Raw genomic sequence first — 26635 nt, forward strand, 5'->3', positions numbered from 1 at the left:
CCTGGCTAGCACGTGGCATCAGGAGTAATCCAGAGGTTTCAGTCTTTCAGCCTCTTAACTCCTTTCATTCTCCACACGTGACTTCTTTTTCCTTTCTACTTCTGCCACTGGTGCTAATGTGTACTTGTGTTTTGTCTTTGTCTCCCCATCTGTCCGTCAGTGTGTTCCTCAGGTTCTGTCTCAGTTTCTCTGTGTGTACCTCTTGGGCCATCTCTTAGTGTCAGATTTGTCTAATTGAGTGGGAAACCTGTCTCCCTATTTGCATGTGTCTCTGGAACAGTTAGTACAGTCTTCCATGTTGCTGCATATCCCTCTACATCTGTCTGTGCATGTTCCTATCTGTGTATCCTTCTGGGATTATGTCCTCACCTGTCAGCCTTTATCCCTCTGAGGCTGGAACACATCTTTCTCAATGTCCATTTGGGGTCTTCTTGCCATCCATCTTGTGCATATTCACATTCTCTGACGAATTTCTTTCAATTGCTTTCTTTACAGTTGACTGTGAACTGGGCTTATGGAGTGAATGGACAGTTTGTTCATGTACCTCTCCTGTGCAACACCGATATCGCATCGCCCACAAACCCCTGTATGGGGGGAGACCCTGCAGAGGGCGCGAGAAGATGTCCCGAGTGTGTCACCAGCTGGAGTGTGCAGGTGAGGAGGGAGACTGTGGCACTGGTTTCTCACTTGCTGTGGTAATGAGTAGGTGAAGGAACTGGAGTGAAGCAGACTGTGAGGTTACTGGGAAGACAGTAACAGGCAGTGATGGGTTGCGAATGGAACTATGATGCTACCTTGCAGTTATACCCACTCATGGAGAAAGCTTTGGCAGTAAACCGTGAGGGGAAAACTCTAGAGCTGGAGCCCCTAAATAGTCCTGCGGCTCTGCTGGTGCCAACTGTATCGGTCTCTGCCGTTCCTTTGGGTTCATCAGGTGTGTGGAGAGGGGGAGCTTGCTACATGGACAACAGCTTGCTGTCAGTATTCTGAAGCCCTGGTTTGCGTGTCTGGACAGCTAGGATGGAATATCCATGGTCCAACCTGACCTACGGAGGCTTCACTTACTCAGATAGCAGAAGGTTGTTTATTGAACCGAGGTCAGTGACTGGTGGTATGCTCAAGGCATTGGTGCTGGGCTCATTGTTGATCATTACCTGTATCAGTGATTTGGATGATAATGTACAAGGCATAGCTAGTAAGTTTATAGATGACTTTGAAATGTGTTGTATCATACACAGCTAAGTCACTCAACAATTACATGGAGATCTTGATCAACTGGCTAAGTGTGCCAAAGAATGGCAAATGGTATTCAATTCAAATAAGAGTTGCATTTTGGAAAATCAAATCAAGGTGGAACTTTCTCAGCAAACATTTGGGAGCTGGAGAGTGTTGTAGAACCGAGGGAACTGGGAGTACAAATACGTATACGGTTCCCTGAAAGTAGCATCACAGGTAGACAGGGTGGCGAAGAATCCATTTGATACGCTGCCCTTCATCAGTCAGTTATCTAAGGATAACCAGAGGCACAACTTCTTTACCCAGAGGGTGGTCAGTACATGGAATAAGCTGCCAGAGGAAGTGCTTGAAGCAGGTACAATAACAACATTTAAAAAAACATTTGGTCAAGTACAAGGATAGGAAAGATTTAGAAGCAAAACGTAGCAAAAAGGACTAACTTAGATGGAATCCAGATCAGTATGGATGAGGGACCTCTTTTTGTTCTGTATAACTTTATGACTGTGTAATTGTAAATAAACCAGTTTCTTCTACACAAAAACATCTTCTAAATTATCTTGAAGTCATCTGATATGAATTGATATTAAGAGATGACAGTCTTAATGTGACAATTACTATTCATACCCTTTACTACACCCAGTTGTTTTCTTCCTCACCCGCCACCAGACTTGACATCCTCACGGATCAATCTCGATATCTCCCCTCCTCTCTTGCTTCCTTGCCCTGTCCCTCTCTCTCTTCTTCATCCCCCCTTCTCTCGATCTCATCCATCTTCCTGTCTCCATTCAGCAATTCCCAGTGTTTTCTCCGTTTTTGACGCAGTTTCTTTTCTCAGACGCTAAGTGTGAAAGTCCATTTGAGCACCGAATGTGTGGGTCAGGCTGTGGTGGTCACTGCTCTGACCTTGGCCAGAAACAAGAATGTGATGTCGCTGGGAAGAAGTGTATTGCAGGATGTTACTGTCCAGAGGTAGGTTGATATCAGCAAATAATGTGCCATCATATTTCTCTTCCCATTGTCCTTTCCTTTCTTTTCTTTGCCTATTTCAAGAGTTACTGAGATGAGAAGCGATCAGACATTGATTGGGAGATTGGGCCCTAGAACTAATGCATAGCAATGAAATACCATCTGAACTGCTGCTGAGTACCGTGTGTGACCAGAATGCACCCCGAGTTTTGTTCCCAGTGTGCATCATGCACAAGGATTATTGGATTGTTGTATCCCTTTCTCCCAGCTACATTGACATTGGCCAAGCACTGAATTACCACTAGATGTGTAAAAATTGCCTTCGGGGATTTAATAAATGACAAGCCTCTATGGCAATTTGTCTTTTCTACAGATCCTTTAAGGTAACCGCTGATATCCTTCCTTCCTACCTACCCGTCAGTGCTGTGAGCTGAGCCCGACTTACTCCTGACCAACTACAGGTCAGCCAGGTCTGATGGGGCACCACTTCTGGGACTGGGCAGACCACCCATCCCCAACTCCAGTCTCTGTCCCAGTTGTCCAGCAGGTGATGTCTGTTGGAAAAGGAGGAGGTCACCTTTTCCCATCTCTCAGTACTAGTGCTCCCCAGGGTTGTGTGCTCAGTCCCCTGTGACTGAGTGAACAAGTACAGCACCAACTCGTCAATGAGCTGATGCTTCCATTGTTACTGGCTGAATAAACAACTGATGAGATGGACTACAAGAAAGATATCGCAAACCTTGTCTCATAGGGAAGAACAACAAATTAGCCCTTAGCATCAGCAAGACTATAGAAGTAACGGATGTGAGTTCAATTGCAACACCTAAGAGAAGTTTGGACAGGTGCGAGCCTCAAAGGGGTATGGAGGGCTCAGGACCAGGCGCAGGTCAATGGGACTAGGCAGAATAACATTTTGGCATGGACTAGATGGGCTGAAGGGCCTGTTTCAGTGCTGTATTGCTCTAGATTCCAGCAGCTGAAGTCTCTTGTATATCGGTACTTTCTAATCACTGCGTTAGCAACTTATGGTTAAGGACACCTTGATCTCTTTGAATATAAATATTACCTAATCTTTCATCAATAAAGGTGTTACTCTGATGAGTGCACCACAGCAAGTAGTTTGGCAGATGTATTATTGAGTGGGAAAATGTAATGTTCTCGTCACTGACCCAGGTTATCTGTATCCTGTGAAACCCCTTTACAACCTGATACGGACTCACAGCTTTAGGTCATTTTGCTTTTTTTCTCCCTCAGGGTCTCTGGGAACAAGATGGCAAATGCGTTCCATCCTCTGAGTGCGAGTGTATTCACCTTCAGCAATCAGACAGGAATAAAGCCCCACTGCCCACACGTGTGCAACCTGGTGCTAGCATTCGAATTGGCTGCAATACTTGGTAGGGCTCACTAATTAACTCATCTTCTCAGCTCTGAATAGTGAAGTTTGTTGCATAATTTATGTGAATCTGAGTCTATGTTGACATGTTGTCAGGTTTGTAAACGTGTTGTGCTGCTGCTGCAAATAGCTAACAGTCATGCCATTTAAACACTGGATATATACCGTATAGTTAACATGAAGGGAAGGCCGTGCCTCACGAGCCTAATTGAGTTTTTTGAAGAGGTAACAAAATAAATTGATGAGGGTAGGGCAGTAGATGTGGTCTACATGGATTTTGGCAAGGCATTTGACAAGGTCCCCCATGATAGACTCATCCAGAAAGTCATGAGGCATGGGATCAGTGGAACCTTGGCTTAAAGGAAGAAAGCAGAGGGTAGCAGTGGAGGGAAAGTATTCTGCCTGGAGGTCAGTGACTAGTGTAGTGCTGCAAGGATCTGTCCTGGGACCCCTGCTCTTTGTGATTTTTATAAGTGACCTGGATGAAGAGGTGGAAGGATGGGTGAGTAAGTTTGTGGATGACACGAAGGTTGGAGGAGTTGTGGATGAGCTGTAGGTTGTCGAAGGATATAGACAGGATGCAGAGTTGGGCAGAAAAGTGGCAGATGGAGTTCAATCCGGATAAGTGTGAGGTGATGCATTTTGGAAAGACAAACCAGAAGGCTGAGTACAGGGTTAATGGTCGGTTACTTAAGAGTGTGGATAAACAGAGGGACTTTGAGGTTCAAATCCATACATCCCTTAAGGTCACTACACAGGTTGATAGGATAGTTAAGAAGGCCAATGGGATGCTAGGCTTCATTAATAGGGGGATTGAGTTCAAGAGTAGAGAGGTCATGTTGCAACTCTACAAATCTCTGGTGCGACCACACTTAGGGTATTGTGTTCAGTTCTGGTCACTTCATTATAGGAAGGATGTGGAAGCTATGGAGAGGGTGCAGAGGAGATTTACCAGGCTGTTGCCTGGATTGGAAAACAAGTCTTATGAGACAAGGTTAGCAGAACTGGGACTTTTCTCTTTGGAGTGTAGAAGGTTGAGAGGGGACTTGATAGAGGTCTACAAGATTATGAGAGGCATAGATAGGGTGGATTGCCAGTACCTGTTTCCCAGGGCATGTATAGCAAAGACCAGAGGGTATATGTACAAAGTTAAGGGAGGGAAGTTTAGGGGAGATATCAGGGGTAAGTTTTTTACACAGAGGGTTATGGGTGCCTGGAATGACTTGCTAGGGTTGGTGGTGGAGGCTAAAACATCAGGGGTATTTAAGAGCCTCTTGGACAGGCACATGGATGAAAGAAAAATAGAGGGTTATGGGGTAATATGGGTTAGTATGTTTTTTTTAAGGAATATATGAGTCGGCACAACATCGAGGGCTGAAGGACCTGTACTGTGCTGTAGTATTTTAGTGTCTAGTATTACAATGACAGTAAACTTAGACCTGATACTTGAACTGCTGCTGCTCACAATTTAATCTAGTTCAGAACTTGATGTAGTTTAAATGTTAATGACAATAAGTTTGCTGACGATACGAAGATAGGTGGAGGAGCCGGTAGTGCTGAGGAAACGGAGAGTCTGCAGAGAGACTTGGATAGATTGGAAGAATGGACAGAGAAGTGGCAAATGAAGTACAATGTTGGAAAGTGTATGGTTATGCACTTTGGCAGAAAAAATAAACGGGCAGACTACTATTTAAATGGGGAAAGAATTCAAAGTTCTGAGATACAACGGGACTTGGGAGTCCTCGTACAGGATTCCCTTAAAGTTAACTTCCAGGTTGAGACAGTAGTGAAGAAGGCGAATGCAATGTTGGCATTCATTTCTAGAGGAATAGAGTATAGGAGCAGGGATGTGATGTTGAGGCTCTATAAGGCGCTGGTGAGACCTCACTTGGAGTACTGTGGGCAGTTTTGGTCTCCTTATTTAAGAAAGGATGTGCTGACACTGGAGAGGGTACAGAGAAGATTCACTAGAATGATTCTGGGAATGAGAGGATTAGCATATGAGAAACGTTTGTCCGCTCTTGGACTGTATTCCTTGGAGTTTAGAAGAATGAGGGGAGACCTCATAGAAACATTTCGAATGTTGAAAGGCATGGACAGAGTGGATGTGGCAAAGTTGTTTCCCATGATGGGGGAGTCTAGTACGAGAGGGCATGACTTCAGGATTGAAGGGCGCCCATTCAGAACAGAAATGCGAAGAAATTTTTTTAGTCAGAGGGTGGTGAATCTATGGAATTTGTTTCCATGGGCAGCAGTGGAGGCCAAGTCATTGGGTGTATTTAAGGCAAAGATTGATAGGTATCTGAGTAGCCAGGGCATCAAAGGTTATGGTGAGAAGGCAGGGGAGTGGGACTAAATGGGAGAATGGATCAGCTCATGATAAAATGGCGGAGCAGACTCGATGGGCTGAATGGCTGACTTCTGCTCCTTTGTCTTATGGTCTTATGGTCTTAATAAATATGCATCACTGTAAATTTTGATTGTTCATCAATAGATGGAATGTTGATTAATCAGTGCTTTATATTCATGGGCTCAGAACTGAAATTGTTCATTTCCCACAGCATCTGCACAAATGGTTTGATCGAATGCACCAATCACAGCTGCAAAGGTAAGGCCCCAGGCTGCACCCCACAACAGCCAGCCTGGCCACTCAGCTTCAATGTGACCAGTGAGTGAGTGAGTGGTCTGAGAGAGGTGAGTGGGTGGCCAGGGAAGGGGAAAGGCCATTGAAGGAGAAGGAAGTGAGTGCTCACTGAAAGAATGAATAAACTTAATGAGGGGATGACCTAAGTGTTGAGTCAGTGAGTGGGCAATGAGACTGAGTGGTGTTTGTGAGGTCTGTAAGTGAGTGGTCAGCAGGAGTGAAATGAGCAGTCAGTAAAATGGACCAGATGAACACTGAGATGTCAATCAGAAGTTAGACCATAAGACCTTACGAGGAGAAGGCCAGGGAGTGGGGCTGAGGAGGGAAATAAAAATGATCAGCCATGATCAAATGGCGGAGCTGACTCGATGAGCCAAATGGCCTAATTCTGCTCCTACATCTAATGGTCTTAATGAGAAGCTGACTGATGATTGACTGAAATTGTGCTGAGTGAATGACTGAATGGTCAGTGAGTGAATGTTGTGATTGAGGAGCTGTGAGAGTGTCAGTGAGATCTCAGTGAAAGGACAATTGGTCATTGAGTGAGGCTGTATTTGGATGGGTTCTCATTTAATGATCAAAATTATGACTGAGCAGTGGAAGAACATTTGCTACTCTCCAGTTCTCCAGGACACCACCTGTTGCTAATGAGATGCAAAAAGCTTTGTCAAGGCCCCAGCAATCTCATCTCCTCTCTCAAAATGAAGTAAATGGCAGGTTCTGGAAAGCTGACAGAAAACCCTGAATTTATTCCAACAAGGGGTTTCCTGTTCTTTTGAGCAGTAAGTGAGGATGTGCTTAAGTGAGTGGTCAGTATGAGAATGAATGATGTGAATCAGGCTAAGATTGGGAAGGTGTCAGGGAATGAATTATCAGTGAGAGGCCATTAGGCAAGTAGTGTGTGACTGAGGTTGTGACGCGATCATTGAGTGAATGAGTAGTGTGAGGACAGGACTGGGCAGGTGGCCAATGAGCAAGTGTTGGTGAGTGAGGTAAAGGAATAAGGAATTCGAGTGAACGACTGAGAAGTGGACAATAGTTGTGTGAGTGCTTACAGACTAAGCAGTTAGGCAGCAGGCAGCGAGGTTGGATACTTCTGAGTACTCAGTGAATAGGACTGCTCCTCTTTAATCATTGTTCATCTTGCTGTCATTATTCAGGTCAAGTTGAGCTTAGTGAGTGGTCTCACTGGACGGGTTGCTCTTCCTGCATCCCTTGGACTGTCCTGAATGAATCCTCAGTCACTGCTTTACACAAACACCAGCTCAACACCCTAAACCTCAGCCAGCTCCCTGCTGTGGACCAGTACTTAGTGAGCGAAAAACGGTACCGAGTATGTGTGGCATTGGATTCGGGACAGCCTGTAATTGAGAACCTATGCGGAGAGCATCTGGTGGAAAATCGGACATGTGCAAACCTTACAATCTGTAGTGGTAAATATCCATTTGCTCCAACATTATAAAATCCACTTTCCGATCATTAAGTATCGATTTCTGATGTATTTCCCAATATGATTATGTTCTCTCTAAAAAATACTAAAGACCCAATATTTTTATTCTAGTACTATTAATTATATCATGTCTAAGGGCTGTTTAAATGCTGCAGAGGTCCTGCAAAGCAGTGCTCCAAGAGTTCGATGCAGAAATCATTGGATACATTTACTGTGCTCCTCCAAAATTCTCATATAATAGGAGCTCCAGCAGATCAAAAGCAACAAATAGACACCAACCACCTCCTCCCCAATAGTTAGCTGGAAGAAAAATAGTGAATATGTAGGGAGATTGCAGAAAGCTGTAAAAATAATAATGTTTTAATAGTAGGGGATTTTAACATTCAAATTTTGATTGGGAATGCCATAGTATTAAGGACTTTGATGGTGAGGAATTGTGTACAGGGCAAATTTGTTGATCAATATGGCTCCACTAGGGAAGGGGCTAAGCTCAACCTCCTCTTGGGAAATGAGGGAGGGCAAGTCACTGAAGTGATAGTGGGGAAGCACTTTGGAGCCTGTTACCATAATTCTATTAGTTTTAAAATAGTTGTGGAAAAGGATAGGATTAGTTCACAAGTTAAAGTCCTAAATTGGGAGCAGGCTAATTTAGATAGTGTTAGACAGGAACTTTCAAAGGATGATTGAGGAGGCTCTTTGCACGTAAAGAAAGTTGACAGGTCTGCTATTTTTAACTATGCTGCTAAACTGTGGAACTTAATACCTGAAACTAAAAAGATGCATCTCAGTTGGCACTTCTAAATGTCAGCTCAAAACCTATTTATAAATCTTGCCTTTAACTTGCATCATTTTGTCTTTTATCTTTATTTGCACTTTTTCCCATTTTAAAGTGCTTTGAACTACAAACCCCATTTCCAGAAAAGTTGGGATATTTTCCAAAATGCAACAAAAACAAAAATCTATGATATGTTAATTCACGTGAACCTTTATTTAACTGACAAAAGTACAAAGAAAAGATTTTCAATAGTTTTACTGACCAACTTAATTGTATTTTATAAACATACACAAATTTAGAATTTGATGGTTGCAACACACTCAACAAAAGTTGGGACAGAGGCATGTTTACCATTGTGTTACATCACCTTTCCTTTTAATAACACTTTTTAATTGTTTTGGAACTGAGGATATTAATTGTAGTAGATTTGCAATTGGAAATTTTGTCCATTCTTGCTTGATATAAGACTTCAGCTGCTCAACAGTCCGTGGTCTCCGTTGTCTGATTCTCCTCTTCATGATGCGCCATACATTTTCAATAGGAGATAGATCTGGACTGGCAGCAGGCCAGTCAAGCACCCACACTCTGTGTCTACAAAGCCATGCTGTTGTAGCCCGTGCAGAATGTGGTCTGGCATTGTCCTGCTGAAATAAGCATGGACATCCCGGGAAGAGACGTCGCCGGATGGCAACATATGTCTCTCTAAAATCCTAATATACGCCTCAGAGTCAATGGTACCTTCACGTACATGCAACTCACCCATGTCGTGGGCACTGATGCACCCCCATACCATCACAGATGCTGGCTTTTGCACCTTTCGCTGATAACAATCTGGATGGTCGTTTTCATCTTTGGCATGGAGAACTTGACGCCCGTTTTTTCCGAAATCTAGCTGAAATGTGGACTCGTCTGACCACAGCACACAGTTCCACAGTCTTTTGGTCCATCTGAGATGAGCTCGGGCCCAGAGAAGTCGCCGGCGTTTCTGCACAGAGTTGATGTATGGCTTCCTCCTTGCATAATAGAGTTTCAAGTTGCATTTCTGGATGCAGTGACAGACTGTGTTGAGTGACAATGGTTTTCCGAAGCACTCCTGAGTCCAGGTGGCTATAATTGTCACAGTAGCATGACGGTTTCTTAGGCAGTGCCGCCTGAGGGCTCGAAGATCATGCGCATTCAACAGTGGTTTCCGATCTTACCCTTTACGCACTGAGATGTCTGTGAATTCTCTGAATCTTTTCGCAATATTATGTACTGTAGATGTTGAAAGACCTAAATTCTCTGCAATCTTGCGTTGAGAAATGTTCCTTTTGAACTGACTAAAAATTCTCTTGCCAATTTTGGCACAAAGGGGTGAGCCACGACCCATCCTTGCTTGCAAAGACTGAGCCTTTGATGGACGCTACTTTTATACCCAGTCATGATACCTCACCTGCTACCAATTAGCCTGCTTAATGTGGAGTCTTCCAAACCGGTGTTACTTGAATATTCTGTGCACTTTTCAATCTTATTTTAACTCTGTCCCAACTTTTGTTGAGTGTGTTACAGCCATCAAATTCTAAATTTGTGTATATTTGCAAAATACTAATTAAGTTGGTCAGTAAAACTATTGAAAATCTTTTCTTTGTACTTTTGTCAGTTAAATAAAGGTTCACGTGAATTAACATATCACAGATTTTTGTTTTTATTGCATTTTGGAAAATACCCCAACTTCTCTGGAAATAGGGTTTGTACATTGTTTGCATAAAATGTTCTCTATAGATATTATTTAGATTATGAGAACACTCAGTCCTCTTTTATTGTCATTTAGAAAATATTATTATTATTATTATTATTATTATTATTATTATGATTAAGGACTCATCAGGGAGGCTTACATCAAGAGTTTGGGAACAAAATGTTCCTGTTAGAGTGAAGGAAAAAACTGGCAGGAATGGGGAGCCCTGGATGACAGGAAATGAAACATATGTCAGCTATAAGCAAGGTGGATAAAGTGCATCCCTCAAGGAATGTAGAGGTGCAGGTGTACACTTAGGAGGGAACATGAAAAATTTTTAGCAATTAGGGTAAAGTAGGCTCCAAAGAGATTCATAAACACAAGAGATACTTAAGATTTTATAAGTATATTAAGAGCAAAAGAGAAACTACAGAAAAAATAGGGCCTGTTAATGATCATTAAGGTTATCTATGTGTGAAGTTACATGAGATGGACATGGTCTTATCTGTATTTACTATTATTCAAGAAAGGATTCAAGGAAAAGTTTAGAAAGTGTAGAATGGTGAGCTTAGCACTAATGGTAAGTTATTGGAAAGGATTCTGAGAGAAAGGATCTTCGAGCTTTTGGAAAGGCAGGGACCGATTAGTGATACACATGGCTTTGTGCATGGCTTCATGTCTCACAAGTTAGGTGAGGTTTCTTTTTTAAAAAAAAAATGACCAAAAAGATAGATAACGGAATTGTGTTTGATGTGATCAGTACTGCGCCACAGTATGAGAAGAGGTTGATTAAACTGGAACAGCTTTATAAAACTGTGCTAGGTCTATTGTTGTTTGTCAGATATATCAATGACTTGGATGAGACTGAAGGTGGCTTGATTTGTAAGTTTGCAGACGACACAATAACTGGTGGTATGGTGGACTGTGAAGAACGTCCTCAAAGATTGCAATGATTAACTGGGCCAGTGGGCTGAGGAACGGCAGACTGAGTTTAATTCAGATAAATGCAGTGTGTCACATTTTGGTAAGATCAAATAGTAAATGATAGGGCCCCAGGAAATGGTGTAGAACAGAGAGGAATGCAGGTACATATTTACTTGAATGTGGTGAGACAGATTTTATTGCATTTGTACAGGGCCTTGATAAAACTGCATCTGGAGAATTTTGTTCAGCTCAGGTCCGCTTCCCTCAAAAACGATGTCGTAGACCGAGAAGGAACACAACAAAGTTTCACCAGACTGGCTTCAGGACAATGGTGTTCCTGGATGAGACGAGGTTGATTAAACTGGAACAGCTTTATAAAATTGCATTTAATTCTGCTGTCCCTTCATGGGAAGGATACAATGGGTTTGGAAACTGTGCAGAAGAGGTCGCATATGCTGTCTGAATTACAGAGCATGTGCTATAACAAGAGATTGGACAAACAATGGGTTGTTTTCTCTGGAGTGGTGGAAGCTGAGGAGGGATCTACTAGAAGTTTATAAGATTATGAGAGGCATAAATAGAGTATACAGTTGGTACCTTTTTCCCAGGAGTGAAATGTCTAATTCCAGTGGGTATCTGCAGTATTTAAGATGAAAAGGGGAAAGTGCAAAAGAGACGTGTGAGACAGGTTTTTTTACACAGCTGGAGCCTGGAATCTGCTCCCTGTGGCGGTAGTAGAGACAAATGCGACAGGCATTTAACAGGCTCTCAGATAGGCACATGAATGTGTGGAGAATAGTGATCTGTGGACATTATGAAGGCAGAAGGGATTCATTTCATTTGGCATTTAACTACTGGTTTTACTGGTTTGGCATGGCATGGTGTGGCAAATGGCCTGTTCCTATGCTGCACTGTTCAGTGTCCTACATTTTATGTTGCAGAGTGCAGAAGAATGAGGCAAAAATCACAACATGCTGAACAGACTTGAGAGGCTAGCTGAAGGGAGGATAGTTCCCCTGATTCAGCAGGTCAATTTCACAATAAGGGCAAGGACATTAGGCTTGAGGTGGTTAGATTTTTTTTTGAAACTCAGTTTGTAGTGATCTTGGAATTCTCTACACTGGAGGGCTGTTATTTGTTGCATTCTGGATGTGCATTAATGAATTTCTGTATACTTGAGGAATTAAGGTCTGTAGCAATAGTGTTAGAAAAAGATGTTGAGGTTCAGTACCAGATATGATCTTGTCAAATAATTAACTGAATGGCTAACTGCTACTTTTTCTTATTTCTTTATTTAATTAATTGATGTCTGCAATTTAATTATTACCCGGAAGCTTTTTTAACTGTTCTTTTCCTCCTATCTATAAATAATGCATGTTTCTATTTCCCTGTGCCCAGCCACCACCTTCTGTACACGCCACTACTTTTGTGCCTCCCTCTATTTCAGACGATTGTTCTTGGGGTTCCTGGGGCCCATGGAGTGCTTGCCGCGAGCCTTGCAGTGGTGGCTTCCGCATCAGGCAACGCAACCTCACTCGCCCAGATGACACAGGGGACTGTCGAAAACCCAGGTTCCAATCGGAAAGTTGCAATACTGCCATCTGCCCAGGTGACAGAAAAAGAAATTAATGTTCAACAATCTGATATTATAAAGGGATATGGCATGTACATAACAAATGAAGTTGGCAAATAACAGTCACATTCTCAGTAGGGTTTATGATGAAATGTCATTTACAAAGATATAGTATTGGCTTACTATTGGCACTTGTACAAATATACAGTGAAATATCTAGTGTTTCAAGAGATCACTGAAGATCATTTCAACAACATAAGGTATTTGAGGTAGCTCAGCAAAAAGCAATAGCAATGCAGAAGGTAATGTTACAGTCAGAGAGGGCGTGCAGTGCAGGCAGAAAATCATGATGAGGCAAACGTCCTCTTCTCATAGCTGCCACCAAGGGGAGGTACGGGAACGTGAAGACACTCACCATTTTAGGAACAGCTCCTTGGCCTCCGGTATCAGATTTCTGAATGGACAGTGAACCCATTTACACTACATCACTACTTTTCCCTCTCTTTTTGCACTACCTATTTCATTCAATTTATATGCATATATATTTCTTATTGTAATTGATGGTGCTTTTTATTATATATTGCTCTGTACTGCTGAGTGCCAGTGATATTAAACCAGATTCTGATTCATCTGGACTGTACAAAAGGTCCAACAGCAAGAGTTGAACTGTCCTTGAGCCTGGGGATGTGTGCTTTTAGATTTTTTTGTCATTGCCGACCGGGAGAGGGGAAAAGAGAGGATGTCCAGGGTGAGTGGGGTCTTTGATGATGATGGCTGCTTTACCAAGACAGTGAGAAGTGCAGGCGGAGTCCATAGAGAGGAAGCCGGTTTCCATAATGGACTGAGCTCTTTCCATAACTCCCTCGCTTCTTTCAGTCTCAGGCAGAACAGTTTCCAAACCAAGTTGTGAAACAGTATATCCAATAGGATGCTTTCTATAGTGCATCTACAAATATTAGTGAGTGTCAAACAGGACATGCCCTATTTCCTTAGCCTTCTAAGGAAGTACAGGGAATGTCAGCTTTCCTGGCCTTAGCTTTCTATCTGGCTGGATTAGGACAGGCTGTTGGTGATATTTTCACATAGGAACTTGAAGCTCTCCACCCTCTCCACTACAGCATAGCTGACACATACATGGGTGTGTGCTCTGTCCTGCTTCCTAAAGCCAATAACCAATTCTGTTGTTTTGCTGACATTAAATGAAAAGTTCTTGTCCAAACATTATGCACCTAGAGTCTCTGTTTCCTTCCCATACTCCATCTTGTCACTATTTGAGATCCAGCCCACTACAGTGGTGTCATCTGTGAAGTTGCAGCAAAATCTGACTGGACAGATATGAATGTATAGTAAGTAAAGTAAGGGACTGAGAACACAGCCTTGCAGGGCACCAGAGGTGTTGCTGCCTGCACTTACTTTAGGGATATTAAGATCCTGAAGTACCAAGGTTTGGTACAAAGAAAACTAGGAATAAAACCTTACTATTTATTAGAACAGGTGACACAATAGTGTGAATTTATTTTGGTCCCATTCTAAATAGAAAGTCAGAGAGACATAGAGTAATTTAACATGGATACAGGCCCTCTGGCTCAACAAGTCCATGCCAACCACAGTGCCCACACAGCTACGCACACAAAATGCTGGAGGAACTAGAAAGAAGCACAGTCAATGTTTCAGGCTGATACTCTTCAGCAGGACTGGAAGGAAAAAGCTGAGGAGTAGATTTGAAAGGTGGCGGGAGGGAAGAGAGAAACACCAGGTGATAGGTAAAACTTGGAGGGGGAGGGATGAAACAAAGAGCTAGGAAATTGATGGGTGAAAGACAGGCCATGGAAGAAAGAAAAAAAGGGCGGGGATAACATAGTCATAGTCATACTTTATTGATCCCGAGGGAAATTGATTTTCGTTACAGTTGCCCCAACCAAGAACAGAGTATAAATATAACAATATAAAACCATAAATAATTAAATAGTAATATGTAAATTATGCCAGGAAATTAGTCCAGGACCAACGTAATGGCTCAGGGTGTCTGACCCTCCAAGGGGGGAGTTGTAAAGTTTGATGGCCACAGGCAGAAATGACTTCCTATGATGCTCTGTTTTGCATCTCGGTGGAATGAGTCTCTGGCTGAAAGTACTCCTGTGCCCAACCAGTACATTATGTAGTGGATGGGAGACATTGTCCAAGATGGCATGCAACTTGGACAGCATCCTCTTTTCAGAGACCACCGTCAGAGAGTCCAGTTCCATCCCTACAACATCACTGGCTTTACGAATGAGTTTGTTGCTTCTGTTGGTGTCTGCTACCCTCAGCCTGCTGCCCCAGCACACAACAGCAAACATGATAGCACTGGCCATCACAGACTCGTAGAACATCCTCAGCATCGTCCGACAGATGATAAAGGACCTCAGTCTCCTCAGGAAATAGAGACGGCTCTGACCCTTCTTGTAGACAGCCTCAGTGTTCTTAGACCAGTCCAGTTTATTGTCAATTCGTATCCCCAGGTATTTGTAATCCTCCACCATGTCCACACTGACCCCCTGGATGGAAACAGGGGTCACCGGTGCCTTAGCCCTCCTCAGGTCTACCACCAGCTCCTTAGTCTTTTTCACATTAAGCTGCAGATAATTCTGCTCACACCATGTGACAAAGTTTCCTACCGTAGCCCTGTACTCAGCCTCATCTCCCTTGCTGATGCATCCATCTATGGCAGAGTCATCAGAAAACTTCTGAAGATGGTAAGACTCTGTACGGTAGTTGAAGTCCGAGGTGTAAACGGTGCAGAGAAAGGGAGACAAGACAGTCCCCTGTGGAGCCCCAGTGCTGCTGATCACTCTGTCGGACACACAGTGTTGCAAGCACACGTACTGTGGTCTGCCAGTCAGGTAATCAAGAATTCATGACACCAGGAAAGCATCCCACCTGCATCGCAGTCAACTTCTCCCCCAGCAGAGCAGGGCGGATGGTGTTGAACGCACTGGAGAAGTCAAAAAACATGACCCTCACAGTGCTCGCTGGCTTGTCCAGGTGGGCGTATACACGGTTCAGCTGGTAGACGATGGCATCCTCAACTCCTAGTCGGGGCTGGTAGGCGAACTGGAGGGGATCTAAGTGTGGCCTAACCATAGGCTGGAGCAGCTCCAGAACAAGTCTCTCCAGGGTCTTCATGATGTGGGAGGCCAAAGCTACCGGTCTGTAGTCATTGAGACCGCTGGGGCAGCTCATTCCAAATACCCACCTCACTCTGTCAGTATGTCTCAGCCCATCACTGTTCTCTTCCTTAACTTGCACAACCTTCTCCACAATAAATACAGATAATATGCTTATAGAATATCTTAGGAATTTCCTTTGCCTTATCCGTCCAAACTATCTAATGTCCTCTTTTTACCATCCCAATTTCTGTTTTAAGCATCCTCCTTATAATCCAACAACTTGATTGCAACTACCTATTCATGACATTTTCCTGTACGAAGCCTCAATATCTTTCATTACCCAAGGAACCCTAATCCTGCCAACCTTATTTTTCACTCTAACAGAAACTTGCTTAACCTACTATCATATTTAAAAGCCTCCCACTTGCCATTTGTCTCTTTACCTGCTAACAGCATCTCCCACTCGTTAATTTGTGGAGCAATCCTATTTTTTTCCCATAACTATTTTAAAACAATTCAAATTATAGTCACAGGTCCTAAAGTGATCCCAATGAAGCTGCAACATCGTTACCCAATAGTAGGTAGGGCATTTGCATGTTGCTCAAGAAAACTTTCCAGGTTACGTATACTTCTGCCGTACCCAAACCCGTACTGGTGTGCAAGTCCTGCTCTATATTCAGAAAGTTGAAATCACCTACTATTGCAACCCTGTTATCTCCCTACATATTTGTTCCTCTAATTCCAGTGGGCTATTGGGAGTTCTATAACACAACCCCATCAAAATGATCACCATCTTCTTATTTCTGACTCCACCCACATACCCTTCTGATATCATAAGCCTCTTTAAGGTGCCATTTGGAATGTGTTTAGATACCTCAGTTACCTTCATATAACTGTGGGAATATATAGCACAGAAACATTAGGCCTGTATCCCACTACTCCTTTCCTATTAAAATACTGATCCAAACAACTTTATAACCCTGTAATTCACCACCTTCTCTGGTAGCTCGTTCCAGATATTCAACATTCTCTGTGTGGAAAAACGTATCCCTTATATCTTCAAGCAATACACACAAAGATGTTCCACCAGCATTTTTTGCGTGTGTTGCTTGAATTTCCAGCATCTGCAGATTTCCTTAGGTCTGCCCCCCAGATCTTCTTTCAGTTTCACCCCTCTCACCTTAAACCTTTCTTTTCTAGACTTCCTTGGCCTGGGAAAAAGATTCTGACAATCTACCCTCTCTGAAAATGAATGTACATATTAAATTACTGAATGAGAGATTGACATCTTTCTTAAAAGAAACAAAGAAGGTGGTTATTCTGTGGGCGAGGGGAGTTTTCAGGCAGCATATAGAGAGAACCAGAAAGTTTATCAAAACAACTCGACCAGATACAAGCCTAAGATTAATAGACCAATATTTAAAGATAGTTGGACGGGACAGAAAAGTTTAGGGATAAGGGCCAATGCAGACAAACTGAATGTGACAGTAAGTACTTTCAAATTTCGATATATTTCAGGAGAGCTCTGTGAAGACCGAGAAAAAGAGTTTGTGTCCTGTGCAAATCACTGTCCGAGGACATGTACTGACCTGTGGGATCATGTGCAGTGCCTACAAGGAATGTGCAAACCAGGTACAGTACATCGGTTTTGGAAAACCAAACCAGCGCATCTGTGGGGGTCGTCCATTTTATCCAGTGCAATGATGGGCCCAACACTGATCTCTGTGGCACACCACTAGTTACAGGCCATCAGTCTGAGAGGCAACTGTCTACTACCGCTCTCTGGCCTCTCCCACGAAGCCAATGTCTAATCCAATTTATTACCTCATCTTGAATGTCAAGCAACTGAACCTTCTTGACCAATCTCCCATGCAGGACCTTGTCAAAGGCCTTGCTAAAGTCCATGTGGACAACATCCACTGCGTTGCCTTCATCAAGTTTCCGGTAACTTCCTTGAAAATCTCTGTACGATTGGTTAGACATGCCCTACTACTCACAAAGGCATGTTGACTATTCCTAATTAGTCCTTGGCCACCCAAATGCTTATATACCCAGTTCTTTAGAATACCTTCCAATATCTTTCCCACTATTAATGTCAAGCTTATGTCCTCTCTTACCAGATTCTCTCTTCTGCTGAGTTCCTGCAGCATGTTGTGTGTATTACTTTGATTTCCAGCATTTCCAACAGATTTTCTCTTGTTTGTGATTCACCTATCACCTTCTAGCTAGTCCTCCTTCCCCCTTTTTATTCAGGTGTCTCCCCCCCTTCGTTCCTGGTCCTGAAGAAGTGTTTCAGCCTGAAATGTCGACTGATTATTCATTTTCATAGATGCTGCCTGACTTGCTGCGTCCTCTAGCATTTTGTGTGTTGCTCCAAATTTCCCCTCTGTGTTTTCCCTCCAACCTGAAAATGGTCTAATTGTAGCAGAAGAGGAGGCCATGAAAAGACATGTTGGAATTGGTTATGGGGATTGGAAATAAAATTAGTGGGCCATCAAATCCTGGTTCTTGCGGATGGAGAGGAGATGCTCGACAACGCAGTCCTCCAATCTACGTTGGGTCTCACCAATGTACAGAAGGCTGCATTGGGAGTACCTGACATCATAGATAATCCCAACACATAGGTGGGTGAAATGTTGCCTCACCTGGAAGGACTATTTCAGTTCCTGAACGGAGGTAAGAGAGGAGGTAAATGGGCAGGTGTAGTACTTTGGCTGCTTGCAAGGATTATTTTGGGACAATTGGACAATCACAGAGGGAGCAACCCCTGCAGAAAGTGGAGAGTGAGGGGGAGGTAAAGATGTGCTTGGCGGTAGATCCTGTTGAAGATGGTGGAAGTTGTGGAAGAGAATGTGTTGGATGCGCATGGGGTGGTAGGTAAGAACAAGAGGAAATCTATCCCTGTTAAGGCAGTGGGAAGATGGGGTGAGCACAGATGTTTGGGGATTGGAGGAGATGCAGATGAGGGTAGCATCAATGGTGGAAGAAGGAGGACATCACGAATGTCCTGGAATAGAAAGCCACGTCCAGGGAACAGATGTGGCAGAGGCAAAGGAGCTAAGAAAAAGGAATAGCATTCTTACTGGAGAGAGGTGGGAAGCAGTATAGTCAAGTAAGCTGCGGGAATCAGTAGGTTTATAAAAGATATCAGTAGACAGTTTGTCGACAGAGAGATCGAGAAGGGGAAGAGTGTATCAGAAATGGACCAAGTGAGTTTAAGGGCAGGGTGGAAGTTAGAGACAAAATTGATGACATTGACGAGCTCAGCATGGGTGCATGAAGCAGCACCAATGCAGTCAAAGTAGCAGAGGAAGAGTAGGAGAGAATTACTGGGGAAGGCTCGGAACATGGACTGCTCCATGTAGCCAACAAAAAGGCATGCGTACTTCTTCCCAACTATTTATTACTTTCCGTAGATGCTGCCGAGTTCCTCCAGCATCTTTATCTGCTGCTCTGGGTTTCCAGCATCTGGAGAATCACTTGTATCAATGATTACAGGAGTTGGGATGTTATTTTGAAGATATATAAGATGTTGGCGAAGCCAAATGTAGAGTATTCTGTGCAGATCTAGTCACCTGCCCAAAGGAAAAAAATATCAGTGAGCTTGCAAGAGTATAGAAAATTACAAGGCTTTACAAAGACTTGAGGATCTGAGCTATAGGGAAAGGTTGAATAAGTTGCTTCCTGGAGCATAGGAGGATGAGGGGATATGTCAGAGATACACAAATTATGAGGGGTATAGATAGGGTCAATGCATGGATCTCTATCTGCTGAGGATGGTGAGACTAGAACTGGAGGTCATAGGTTTAGGGTGAAAGGTGAAATATTTAAGGGAAATCTGAGGGAAGCTTCAGTCCTCAAAGGGTGGTGGAAGTGGTAGATGTAGGTTAAGACAAGTTTGCATAGGTACATTGTGAAGGTGAAATCAGTCTATGATCTACCTTCCAGAGTTTAGAAATGGATTGTTTTAAAGAGAGTGGATGCTCTAGTTTTCGTTGTACTGAGTTTTATGGAATGGAACAAAAGTGACATCACATTTAAGGAAGGAGCAAAAGGGGTAAGACTGGAACGAACGAACTGTAATCTAATAACAGTGGCAGGAAAAGCAAGAGCAAAAGAAAATGGGTATAAGAGTAAGCCCTCAGGCCCTTCTCCTTAAAACCTCCTTGCCATTCAATATGATCATGGCTCCTCTTGTGTAAATTCCCCAATCTTTCTTTTTCTTGTGTGTAATTTACTTTTTATTGAATTTCATCATCAAACAAACATTTCCATAAGATGTATTTCAGATACTGTACATATATATCATATAATCATATTTGTCACAAATCTCCACATAACATTTATCTGAGGTATCCACTTATAGAGAGGAAAGAAAGAACAAACGAAAGAAGAAAACTATGTACAGAGTAGGCAGTGATCTTTTTTTTACAACATATTGACTTATGAGAATAAAATCAGGCTTATGAGGCGTTATGTAGTTAAACCATTTTTTTCCAGTATGAATAAAATTGTTCCAACTTATGATTAACAGATGCTGTTATCTTCTCCATTTTGTAAATGTCCATTGTAATTTTCATCCATACATCTAAAGCAGGGCTCTCCTGAGATAACCATTTCCTGGTAAGGGTCTTTTTACCAGCCACCAGCAGTACATTCATTAAATATTTATCTTTTTTCAACCATTCTTGGGGTATATACCCAAAATATATGGTCTTACTCTGTAAGGGTATTTCACATTTAAAGATGTCTTGTAGGGCGTTATGTATCCCACTCCAATAGTCTTTGATAACGGGAAATATGATAATGGTTTGCATTTTGATTTCCACAATTTCTCCAGCAAACGGGGGCGGGGGGGCGTTACTATCATAATGGGATTTCTGAGAGAGTGTAATAAAATGTCTTATCAAGTTTTTCTACCTGAACTCCCTCCATTTCTGTGAACTGGTACACTTCCATTGATACCTCCATATTATTGTCCAGTCTTCCTCAAATATTATTATCCCTCCTTCCTTCTCCCATTTTGTTTCAATATATGAAGTTGAATGTGTTTTAAGGTTTGATAAACCCTTATACACGCTTGAAATTATTCTACTACCGTTGTCTGAATTATATGCTTTTCTAAATAGCTCTATCAGACATGTACTTGCCTTGGTTACATTTTTAACCGTCCTATTAACATACTGTCGCATCTGTAAATACCAGTAAAAGTGTTGTTTTTCTAATAAGTGTTTCTCTTTGAGCATTTCAAAACTGTCCCTTCTTTCATTATATTACAAATAGCTGTTATTCCTTTAGCTGTCCAGTCCCTAAATCTAGCATCCAGTTTATTTGGCATAAAATCCGAGTCATATGCACACCATTTAAGAATTGCAATGCCTCTCTCTAGTTTATATTCTTTTATAATAGTTATCCATATTTTAAGAGTCCATTTCACCCACGGGTTGTCAATATTATTTATGTAACTTTGTAGGTTGCTATCAGCCAAAATTGCCTGTATGGGGATGGAAAGTATCCTCTCCTCAATGTTTTTCCATTGAGCATCATATGATGCGTTGCACCAACATATCACAGCTCTCAACTGTGCCGCAAAATAACAATCTCTAAGAGAAGGTAGGCCCCATCCCCCCTTTTCCTTGGATAATTGCAAAGTTTTGAGACGAACCCTAGGCCTTTTACCTTGCCATATATATCTTCATCCATTCATTGAATTGATTTTTATTAATCTCTATTGGTAGGGTCTGAAAGCGATAAAGTAGTTTGGGCAGTATATTCATTTTAATAGATTCAATCCTTGAACTGAGACCAAGAAAAGGAATTAGGTTCCATCTTGTTATATCTTCCTTAATTTTTTTATATATAGGCTGATAATTGCATTCTGATAATTTTGCCAAATCTTTTGGCACAATGATGTCCAAATATTTGACGGACTCTGTTTGCCATGCCCAAGGATATCTTCTTTCAATTTCTCTTGGTGGGCTATAGTTATATGAAAGTAGTTGGGTTTTATCTATGTTGATCTTGTATCCTGATAATTGGCCATATTGTTCAAAGGATTGCATCAATTTAGGTAAAGAGTTTGTTGGTTGCCCAAGATAGATCAAAATGTCATCCGCGTAACAGGCCAATTTACGCTCTGTCCCTTTAATAGTAATTCCCCTGATATCTTCATTTTGTCTGATGTATTGAGCTAATGGTTCCAGATATAATGTGAAGAGTAGCGGTGACCATGCACAACCCTGTCTCGTGCCCCTTTCTAGGGTAAAACTATTAGATAAATATCCATTGATTTTAATCCTAGCAGTAGGATTGTCATATGGTGCCTGTATAGTTTTAATAATTGTGTCATGTAGACCAAATCTATGTAAAACTCTGTAAATAAAATTCCAATTAACTGAATCAAATACCTTTTCAGCATCCAAGCTTAGCACTATTGCTTCAATTTCATTTTTTTATATGATCCATAATGTAAAGTGTCCTTCGTATATTGTCTCGTGTTTGGCGTTGTTGTATAAAACCTACCTGATCATTATGTATCGGCATGAGTAGAAACTCTTCTAATCGTTTGGCCATGATGGAGGTAAATAATCTATAATCCACATTAAGAACAGATATTGGTCTAAATGACCCACATTCCATTTTATCCTTGCCTTCTTTCGGTATAGCTGAGATTATCGCCTCCTTCCAGCTGGGTGGTATTTGTGCCTTTCTTAGGGCCTAGTTCAGTGTGGGGAGTAAAACAGGAATTAACTCACTTCTAAACTCTGTATACCACTCTGCCGTATATCCATCTGATCCTGGTGACTTGCTTAATTTAAGCCTACTAATTGCAGTTTTTAGTTCAGCTTCAGTTATGTCAGCAGTCATCTTTCTATTTTGTTCTTTGCTTAAAATGGGTAACTCTAAAGAATTCAGGAAGGTGTCAGTTTGGGCTATGCTTCCCCCTGGAACTTTGGAATATAGAGTTTTGTAAAACATTTCAAAAGCTTCTTGAATTTCACTTAGTTTATTTTTTTTATCACTTTTGTTTTTGGATCCCTAATTCTATGAATTGTAATTTCTGCTATCTTTATTTTTCAGTATCCAGGCCAGTATTTTCATAGATTTAGATCCACTTTCATAGTGTCTCTGTTTCAGAACATTAAATTTTTTCTAATTTCTTGTGTAGCCAAACTATTAATTTCATTCCTAATTTTTTAAAATTTCCTCTGGTGTATCCTGTGTCAATTTTGTTTTTTTTTTCTAGTTCCTTCAGCTTATTTTGTAATTCTTCTAATGTTTTATTCCTTTTTTTTTCTTATATGAAGATATCACTATAATTTTCCCTCTTAAGACAGCCTTCAGAGTATCCCCTAGAATGGGAGGTGAAACCTCTCCATTATCATTGAATTCTAAGTAAAGACCAATTTTTTTTTTTTAATTTATTCCTTAAAATAGGGATCATTGAGTAGACTTGAATTTAGTTTCCAAATAGTATTCTTTGGTTGTAGGTCAAAAATCAACAGATAAATATATAGGTGCATGGTCACCTACATCTATTGTCCCAATTCCACAGGTGATTATTTTGTCTCTATCTTTTCCAAATGTTATGAAATAGTATATTCTTGTATATGCAGAATGGGGGGCAGAATAATGAGTGTAATCCCTTCTGTCGGGGAAATGGTCCCTCCAGATATCAATTAGACCAACATCCTCAAAAAGAGTGTTAACTTTCTTATGTAAGGACTTGGTTTCATAAGTTTTTCTATTGGAAGAGTCCAACTTTGGTTGTAATTGTAAATTTAAGTCTCCCCCACATATCAAGAGACCTTGTTTCCGTTACCATTATATTAGTAATTTTCTGGAAGAAACTAATATCACTTCCTGGGGGTGCATATATATTCAATAAAGTAACTGGATTTCCATCTGTATTCCCCCTTACCAGAATATATCTGCCCTCCTTATCTCCCATTTCGAATACTTTTTCAAAATTTAGCTTGCTTAAGATGAGAATAGCAACTCCTTTTCTATGTCCTGATTTACATGAGGAGAAAAACAAATTAATGAAGCCCATTCTCTTTAATTTTCCATGCTCATTATCATTTAAGTGAGTTTCCTGTAAATATACTACATGGGGTTGTTCTTTTTTCCTTTTTGATAGAATTTTACTTTGTTTGATTGGATTCAACAGCCCATTGACATTAAAAGAAATGAGTTTTACTTTGTCCTTAGCCATGTGTATTTATCTATTAGTATATCATTGAAATTTGCAGAATATAACTTAATCGATCTACTCCCTGAACAAATAAGAGCCAAGAAACACGAATAATTAAAAAAAAGGTAACAAAGGTGTGATTCCAATGCTGAGGTCTCTAGATGACCCTGGGTTGAGCTAGAAGAAACATCTAGCCGTGGGGGATAGCCCCTCCTACCTGTGAGTTGAGGGCCCCCGCTGCAGTACGTATAAAAGTAAGTAAAAAAAAAATCTATGTCCATTACACAGAAATGATTTCCCTGTATATTCCTCCCATGTATATATTCTCATTTAGGTGGGGAAAAAGGAATGAATGAATGAATTTTTAAAAATTGAGTAATATAAAATCCACATTATACTATGTATTTCTCGAGATAGGTATATTACCGTCTATTTTTGCTTCCGTTTAGTTTATCAGCACTTTTAAAGTTAGACAAACCTTATGGCTCATCTGGAGGAGGTGAGGGCTGCCCTTGGAGAACTCAGTCTCCTCCTAATATCCTTCTCTCGTCCTGTTCCCATCCCCCGCTTTCTCAGTTCTCTTACTATTTCCCAAGCAGATCAGGATAATTGCTCAGCCAGACTTACCCTTGGTTTGACCACGCTAATGGGCAGTCCTCTGTTCTTCATGTCTGTAGTCACCTCTTCCACTGTCTGATATAGTCGTATCCCTTCTTGGTAAAATACCCTCAGTTTAGCAGGGTACGGGGTTTGGAATTTAATCTTTTCTTGCTTTAATATTCGTTTTACTTCGGAATATTCCTTCAGTTTCTGTAGGACTGCCGGAGGGTAATCATGATCGAAGTATATTAACTCTCCGTTCCAAAAAACTCTCTTCTTACCCCAGGCCCTTCGTAGAATCTCCGACTTGCTCTTGAATCGAAGGAATCTAAGTACTATTGAGCGCGACTTACTTTCTCTGTCTCCAGGAGGCCGCGGGATGAGCGAACGATGCGCCCACTCAATTTCAATCTCCATAGTCGGAATCTCCAGCGCTTCCTGCAGCAGCTTGTCTACAAAGTCTATCATGGACAATCCCTCCGCTCCTTCGGGAACATTATAAATCCTGATATTTTTCCGTTGTGATCTTCCCTCCTGGTCAAGCAATTTATTTTCCTGTTGATTTAATATTTTTATCATCTTACTTAATATCTGTTCCACGTTTTGCACATGATCTTCCACCTTCTCAATTCGAGTCTCTGCCATCGGTATTTTCTGATTGACGTTGGCGAGCTCTGACTTTATATCATTTAGTTGCTGTTTTATATCTTTTTGGCCTTCCCTTACCTCTTCCAGAATCTTTATCCTATTTGCCACCACGCGCACGTGTAGGAGAGCCGCTCGCTGTACCTCTCTCTTCCATAGGCTCCACAGTGATGCTTTTTTAATCTCCATTCTTTTTCCCTATTCTTGCGCCCCTTATCAATTCAGATGTTTTCGAAAGATCTTATATTTAATGGATTAACGGGGCAAAATAAGCGTTTTTCCAGAGGAGCTATTGATTTAAGTTGCCATTCTGAATGATGACGTCACCGGAAGCAAATCCCCCAATCTTTCAAAGAATTTTCTACATTCTTAGTAAATACCTTCAGAGACCTGGCTTCCTAAACCTAACTCTATTCCTGTTCAGTAGAAATTTCTAGAGAAGTGACTGTGTACTTGTATCTTCCTGTTTGAGACTATTACACTTATGTAAACACCTTAATATCTATCTTTGTCATTACCTCATTAGGATCTTAAATATTTCTGTCACTGCTACCCATCAATATCCTGTACCCAATTGTAACAATACAATAGAATAATAGCTTTCCTAATGTAGGCATGGTAAAGAGGGCTATCAGAATTTACAGAGGGATCTTGATCAGCTGGGTAAGTGGGCCAATGTCAGATGGAGGTTAATTCAGATAAATGTGAAGTGTTGCATTTCAAACTCTGACAAACTAGGGTCGGACTTCTACAGTGAATTGCAGGGCCTGGGGAGGTAGAAGGGTTTGGAACACAGCTGCATGGTTCCCTGAAAGTGGCATCATGGTTAGAGAGCAACCTTTTGGTATGCTGTCCTTCATCAATTAGGGCACTGAGTATAGAAGTTAGGATGCTGTGTTGTAGTTGTACAAGACGTTAGTGAGGTTGCAGCTGGAGGATTGTGCTCAGTTAGGGTTACCTTGTTATGGGGACAAATGGAATTCAGCTAGAAAGAGTGCAAAGAAGGTTTACAAGGATGTTGCTGGACACGTGGTTGAGTTATGGAGTGAGACTGAGCAGATTGGGATTCTTTGGACAGTAGGAGAATGAGGTGTGTAAAATCATGAGGGCCATAGATTGGTTTACTATTCTTAACCCTAAGCCTCATTTTGTTGTTTCCTTTGATCTTTTCTTGTAGGTTGCCGATGCCCTAGGGGTCAGTTACTTCAGGACTCCAGCTGTGTGTTGGTCTCAGAGTGTCGCTGTGGTCTACCTAGCTCAAATGGCACTGTGGAATATCAGCCCGGAGACAGGATCATTGTTCCCTGTGGCACCTGGTACGTTGTGTTTTATGGTGCAGGTACTGGGTTAAGGATTTACCCTAGAGAAG

The 26635-nt window shown here is 41.6% G+C and overlaps 1 protein-coding gene across 1 annotated transcript in view; it reads left to right on the forward strand.

Moving 5' to 3' along the window:
- Window positions 1-26635, forward strand: part of sspo (SCO-spondin) — a 334645-nt gene that overhangs the window by 259679 nt on the left and 48331 nt on the right. Inside the window, exons 88-95 of the mRNA XM_063050934.1 lie at window positions 496-654; window positions 2072-2205; window positions 3457-3596; window positions 6157-6203; window positions 7400-7672; window positions 12553-12714; window positions 17346-17459; window positions 26444-26582. Of these exons, the coding sequence (XP_062907004.1) occupies window positions 496-654; window positions 2072-2205; window positions 3457-3596; window positions 6157-6203; window positions 7400-7672; window positions 12553-12714; window positions 17346-17459; window positions 26444-26582 (1168 nt within the window). The remainder of the gene's footprint in view (window positions 1-495; window positions 655-2071; window positions 2206-3456; window positions 3597-6156; window positions 6204-7399; window positions 7673-12552; window positions 12715-17345; window positions 17460-26443; window positions 26583-26635) is intronic.

This window comes from Mobula hypostoma, chromosome 1 (genome assembly GCF_963921235.1).
Source record: "Mobula hypostoma chromosome 1, sMobHyp1.1, whole genome shotgun sequence".
In the NCBI taxonomy this organism is placed as follows: domain Eukaryota; kingdom Metazoa; phylum Chordata; class Chondrichthyes; order Myliobatiformes; family Myliobatidae; genus Mobula; species Mobula hypostoma.